The sequence below is a fragment of the Nannospalax galili genome, unplaced genomic scaffold (assembly GCF_000622305.1).
Source record: "Nannospalax galili isolate Female #2095 unplaced genomic scaffold, S.galili_v1.0 scaffold709, whole genome shotgun sequence".
In the NCBI taxonomy this organism is placed as follows: Eukaryota; Metazoa; Chordata; class Mammalia; order Rodentia; family Spalacidae; genus Nannospalax; species Nannospalax galili.
In genome coordinates this window covers 1,405,171-1,411,900 of record NW_008360314.1, presented here as the reverse complement: position 1 = coordinate 1,411,900, position 6,730 = coordinate 1,405,171, and the positions used below count along the sequence as shown (strand labels likewise).

General features: G+C 34.1%; 1 protein-coding gene across 7 annotated transcripts in view; it reads right to left on the bottom strand.

Moving 5' to 3' along the window:
• Positions 1-6,730, bottom strand: part of Ccdc102b (coiled-coil domain containing 102B) — a 129,870-nt gene that overhangs the window by 10,430 nt on the left and 112,710 nt on the right. For 5 of the 7 annotated variants that reach the window (XM_029559534.1, XM_017796069.2, XM_029559533.1 and 2 more), the window contains one exon: positions 553-758. The exons of the other annotated variants lie outside the window; for them this stretch is intronic. In XM_029559534.1, the coding sequence (XP_029415394.1) occupies positions 553-758 (206 nt within the window). The remainder of the gene's footprint in view (positions 1-552; positions 759-6,730) is intronic. 7 annotated transcript variants of the gene reach the window in all.

Sequence of the window (6,730 nt, the reverse complement as noted above, 5' to 3'; positions counted from 1 at the left end):
CAATAAGTCTATTTATTTACTTAAAAATAAAATCATTCAAAATAACTTAAATTTCTCAAGCAAATTTGCATTTAATCATGGTTTTAACATTATACCATGGCCTGTAAAACCCGTTTGCTCTATGGTGCTTTTAATTCATAAATAATTGTTTTAGACTAACAGATAATATATAAGTGAACAGTTATGTATCTGCTAAATGTTTATGCAAATACCATAGCTACCAATAAATGCTTGTTGTATAAATACTTAAGCATATTTATTCAAAATAAGATCAACAACCTATTAATCTTTATGAAAAGGTTATAACAAAAAGCACAAAAGACAAACATCCCTCAATTCATTTTTCTTTTAAAAAAATTGAAAACATCTAAAGATTTGTTATTATTCTAAGATCTCCATTCAAAATTTGATTTGGATGTACAATCAATATTACTATTTATGACAATGTACAAAGGAAAAGATTTGGAATTGGAGGTGGACAAAGAAGAGGGCAACATCTGCCCCAGTGTGGGAGGAATCATACAGCCTGTCATGGCTCCTATAGAATTGTACCTCTTTTCTTCCAGTTCCATTTGTGATGCCTTGAAATCAGGATGTTGAAGGTTTGTACTTGATCGATGTTGCCTTTCCAGAAGCCGTTCCATTTCTTTAATCTGAAACTTTAACTTTCTATTTTCTTTCTCTAGTTTTTGTTTTTCTGTTTCAAGTAATTCTCTTGTGTTCCATTCCAAGGTATTTTCAGCCTGCAGTTTCTTTTGCTAAATACAGAAAACATGAAGTGTAGTAAAGAGTTTTACAATATGGACATAATCTGACTTTTACCTAACCTTGCAACCAAAAAAATTACTGCTTATAATGATAGGAAGCTCATTTAGAGCCCAGTGCCCCTCTTGTAACTTTTTCATATGGCCTTAATCTCTCAGGACCCTTCTTTGCCAAGATAGTGTATGAATGTGCGTATGCATGATTTAAGTACTAAAATATCAAAGCATTGCAAATAGTGTGCTTATCTCATTGAAAGCAGTGACAGAAATTTAAAGCATCTGTTTCGGATTGTGTATAGGCATTGATCTAGATCTAGTCATCAGAAAGAGCGTGATTCTCTGAAGAGAGTTTGACTTTTACTTCCCCATTTTATACTGGACATATTAGCTCAATAAAGAGTGAGAAAAGCACTTGCTTTTTAGCACAATTCCAAAAGAAATCTGAAGTAACATGTTCTCAGCAATTCAGGTCTCCTCTTGGATCTAAAATGGATGGTAAGAGTGAAGATACTGTAACATGGTGTTAAATAGTAAATGCTGCAGTGAAGGAGAATATAGGATTTATTACTGCCAAATTATATGTCACCCAGTAAAGAGTCTCCCTCAGAATGGTTCATGGACATATGCCCACTAAGGGGTAAAGGGTAATGGATCTTCTTTAAGAAGGTGACTCTAGATAGGTTGAATAGACTCCAGTGAGTAAACTTGTACTGAGGGACATCTGGATAGAAATGTTTGACGGGATAGGAAATAACATATATGATAGAATATCTAAAATCTGGTGGGGGGCTCTGAGGGGTGGGTAGGGGGTTTAAATGTGATTAAGATGTATTCTATGAAATGAACAAAATGATAAAATATTAAAAATGAAAAAAAATCAAAAATTTCAACTAAACGTATCAAAGTAAAAGCTTCTGTGTTTTTTCCAACATTTTCCATTCCCTGTGAACATTTATCTATTGGAAATAGAAAAAATTTTCTTGGGAAACTTTGCTTATATGTAGTTCATTTATTCATTCATGCATTCAATTATCTGATAAAAGAAATTATGTGTATATTTACGCATGCATTTCTTTATAAACATCATACACTACAGAGAAACACATGAATATAGTAAAATCTTAGAGCTTCTGTGATTATGATGCTACAAATACAGCCAAATATATGCTTTGAAGTGTCAAGTTGTTCCACATTGATCCCTTTATTTAAGCATGTTCTATAGCAAATACTTTTTCTGATAACCACCAGGAAAAGCAAAAGGAAGAATACTAGTTGGTTATTAAGGTTATATAAAGCTGAAGTTTAAATACAATAAATGAAATTGTATTGGAATAAATACTTGCCATTCGTTCACACATTACCTATAACTTTTCACACATGATAGCAGAGTTGAACTACTGAAATAGAGACTTTGTAAAACAAGCAAATCTGACAGAATGCAACCCTCTAGACAGGCTTATAAGAAATGTTTGAAGACCTATTCTATATGAACTTGAAACTATGGTAAGTATCATCTAAAACTATATAAATCAGTGAAAATTACTGGAAAAGCAGACGTGAGTAAAAAGAGATAAATTAAAACATCATAACAGAAAACTAAAAACAAAACAAAACAAAAAACCCCCAGAAAGATGGAGAAGAAAACAGAAAACAGAACTTAATCAGAAAATAATTACTGAACAATTACAGTAAATTCCTATGTACCTTGAATGGGTAAAGATCAAAGACACCAATCAAAAGACAACAAACATTCAATGGATTTAAATAAAGCAAGACTCAACTTTCTACAAGCAAAAAGAGATGGAAAAATTATTCTTGCATTAGTAAACCAACAGTGAGGAAAAGGCACAGCATTTAAATCAGATGGAATAGACAAAGATAAAAATTGCAAAAAAAATGGCTACTATAAAGTGATAAAGGGATGAATTCAATGAGAGTCAACAATAAGCATGTTTACCTACTTCTGTAGCATTTAATCAAATGAATCAAATGTTATCATATCTAAAAGGAGAGACTCTCCAATGAAATAACTGTTGGGGAGATAAATAAGTCTACTTCTTAAATGATACATAATCCAGATGAAATCTCAACAATAACATCAGAGTGGAATGATAATCTAGATGAAATAAAGCAAAGACCTATAGAGCATTTATCGAACAACAGCACAGTCCATATTCTCCTCGGTACAGGAGGTATTCTCCAGGACTGCGTATAAAAAGTCTAAACAAAGTCAAAAAATAAAATCAAAATCACACCATGTCTTTTCTGACTAAGTGAACTCAAGAAATTATATAAACAGATAAAAGATAAACATCAAGCTTTTGATTTACCAGGGAGTCAATGACAGAAACAAGAGAGAAACAAAATTTCTTGAAACAAATGAAAAGTGAAAAAGGTAACAAACCCTACTGACTACACCAAACACAAAACTTAGAAAGTGTTCATAGCACTGAGCACATGTATCACTAGGAAATTCTTCCAGTAAACTACCCAATTATACCACTAAAGGAACTGGAAAGGTAAGACTAAAACAAAGAGGACACTGATAATAAAATCTCTTTAAAAGAGCTCACAGAGAAGAAACAGACATTTTAAAATGAAGCAAAATTGTTTTGGATAAGATAAAGAAAATTGATAATGTTTATCCAGGATAACTAAGAAAAACTTGAAATGACCCGAATTTAAAGAAAAACAACAGCAAAACAACAAAAAATAAGATGAAAAAGAAAACATCAGGGATCACTTTGAACTGCTATATGTCAACAAATTAGAAAACCTAGACAAAAGAATACATTTCTAGACATACATGAAGTACCAGAACCTAACATGAAGACAAAGAAAACCAAGACACACTAATAATGAGTAGCTAGATGGAACTAGAAAAGACTGTGGTACAATGTGTTCTTTGCTTAAACACACAAAATACTTGAATAAAAGCAATCACAATTTTTTTAACAGCTTTCCAAAATGTTGAAAAGAAAGATATTCCACCAAATCATATATAGCCAAGATTTTCCTGATACCTACACACACACACACACACAGAGAGAGAGAGAGAGAGAGAGAGAGAGAGAGAGAGAGACAGAGAGAGAGACACAGACAGAGACACAGACAGAGATAGAGAGACAGAGAGAAAGACAAAGAGACAGAGACAGAGTGAGGCAGAAAGAATGAATTGTAGAATACTATTCCTGAAGAAAGTATAGGCTAAATATTTAACAGATAATAGCAAATGAAAGATTATGTGCACATGTTCAAGTGCGATTTATCTCAGGATGATTCAACATGAAATAGTCATAAAATATAACATAAGACATCAAGATAGAAAAGCAAAAACACATCGTCAGCTCAATACATACATGAAAAGGATTCAATAAAAGTAAACTTCCCTTTATGATAAAAAAAAATCCTTTAACAGAATAGGTATAAATAGAACATATCTTCAAACAATAAAATCTGTATTTTACAGGTACATGGCCAATATGCTAAATAATGAAAAACTTGAGTATTTCCTCAGGCTGGAGAGATGGCTCAGCGGTTAAGAACACTGGTTGTTCTTGCAGAAGACCCAGGTTCAAATCCCAGGACCCACATGGCTGCTAACCACTGTCGCTGACTCCAGTCCCAAGGGATCCAACAGCCTCTGCGGGCACTGCATGACATGGGTGCACTTACCTACATGCAGGCAATACATGCATACACATAAAATAATAAAGTGTTTTTAAAAAGTATTTTTTCATAAATCTGGAAAGAAAGAATGATCTTCATTTCTACTACTCCCATTCAACATAGTACTGAGAAGAGAATGGGGAAAAAAGGGTGCAGAGGCCAATCACTGGGCATAAATTACTATTAGAATAAAAATTTCTGGTGTATCCTTGAATATTTGGGAAACACAGCAGTCCTATCGTATGCTTGATACAAACTAGATTCAGCTGATAAGGGAATCTTATTTGAGGAATTTGCCAGATCAGACTGGCCTGCGGCCATGTCTTTGAAGGACTTTCTTAAGTGCTGATTGATGTAGGCAGGTCCAGCTCACTGTGGGAAGTACCATCCCTAGGAAGGTGGTCCTGAGCAGAGTAAGAAAGCTAACTAAGCAAGAGCCTGGAAGAAAGCCAGCAAGCAGAGGTCCTCCACCGTTTCTGCTTCGGCTCCTGCTTGAGTTCCTGCTCCGACTACTGTCAATGACAGAATGTAATCTACAAATAAAAGCTGAATCAAACCCTTTCCTTCCTTAAGTTGCTTTTAATTGTGGAATTTATTTTAGCAAAATAACGCAAAAGAGAACAGCAAGAAACAATGATGGGCTGTGTATTTTTTAAAATATTTTATTTATTATTTTTATTTTGTGTGTATGAGTGCATGAATGTAAGGGCACCCGTGTTGTGCAGTGCCTGCGGAGGTCAGAAGAGAGCGTGGAATTCCTCTGGAACTACAGTACGGATGGTTGTTAGCCACCATGTTAGTGCTGGGAATTGAACCCAGGTCCTCTGCAAGAGCAGCAGTGCTCTTAACTGCTGAGCCATCTCTCTAGCCCCCTGGATTGTGTATTTTATCAACCCAGAAGAAAGTATTTTGAAAGTTCCTACCACAATAGAAAGACCTTGAGTCTGGTTCCTCCACTTACACATGACCTGATGTGCATAAGACTTCTATTTTCAGTTACTTAGTTTATTTGATAGTAAAATGAGATCATCAAATTTAGTGTATGGTGGAGGGTGGTCACCTATTAAAATACTTTATAAGTTGTACAACTATTAAACTATGAGACAGCTTAAAACATTTTGTTTGGCTAGGGATTAGCTCGGTGGTAGAGCCCTTGTTTAGAAAATTCAGGTCCCCGATTTCCAACCCTAACAGTAATATTTGCTAAAGAAAAATTTGTAGACTAGTTGTTTTTACTTTACTAGTTATTTTAATAGTTTGATTGAAATGTTTTATTTCAGACCATACTATTGTAGAGAGCGTTTCTATAACATTTTAAATTCTAAGGGAGAATTGGGAAAATTGACACTAAGATATTATCCAGGCATACTGGTAATCTTAGAATACCAGCACTTAAGAGGAAAGAGGCAAAGGCAGGAATATCACAAGCCTCAGGCCAGCTGCATAGTAAACTGCACGACAACTTGAGCTGCACAGAAATTCTTGTATCAAAAAAAATAAGAAAGTAGACTTCATTAATGTTCTTTGAACTGAATACTAAATGTTTTTATCGAATTCTAAATGTTTTATACACATATTATACTTTTATAAAAGTTTTATATCACATTGTTATACAGAGTGATCTGTTCTGAAGTCCGACATGCTGTGAATCCAAAAATCATCCAAAATTACATTCTTGGCACAGAACCTTATTTACCAATAAATATAATGAACTAAGGGTTCAGAGTTTAAATAATGTGGTTTGACATTTTGGGGATCTGTTTGGTGCTATGAGATAAAAATAGTAATTCACAACCCATTTCCAAGACATTAATTACTGAGATTATTTTTTAAACATTTTTGTCAGTACACCACTTATCAGAACAAATATTATAAAGCTGCCACAAAAAGCGAGCAACTTAGTGAAAAAGAAAACTTAGAAGATTAAATGTACTATATGATGAAGATAAATATAATGCATACCAAAGCTTTAAGCTATAAGCATTGAACTGAATTCTAAAAAGAAAATTAATTAAACAACTAATAATAGACAAAGATGAACTATCAGAATACTAATCATGGATACACAGTTGTCTGAATAAGCTCTTAATCTTAAAAATACTTTGCATCTCTATGTGGCACAGCCACCAGCTGCCATAGACCAGCATCTTTCCTGGGCCAGGCTCCCAGGCCAGTCCAACCCCCAAATTCCTGAGGCTAAAATCATTCCTGGAGGGATCCAGACCTTAGGAGAAAGCCTGAAAACATCTGACTCTCACCTGAATTGGGCCTCTGTGAAATCCTGAAGACAAAAGCAA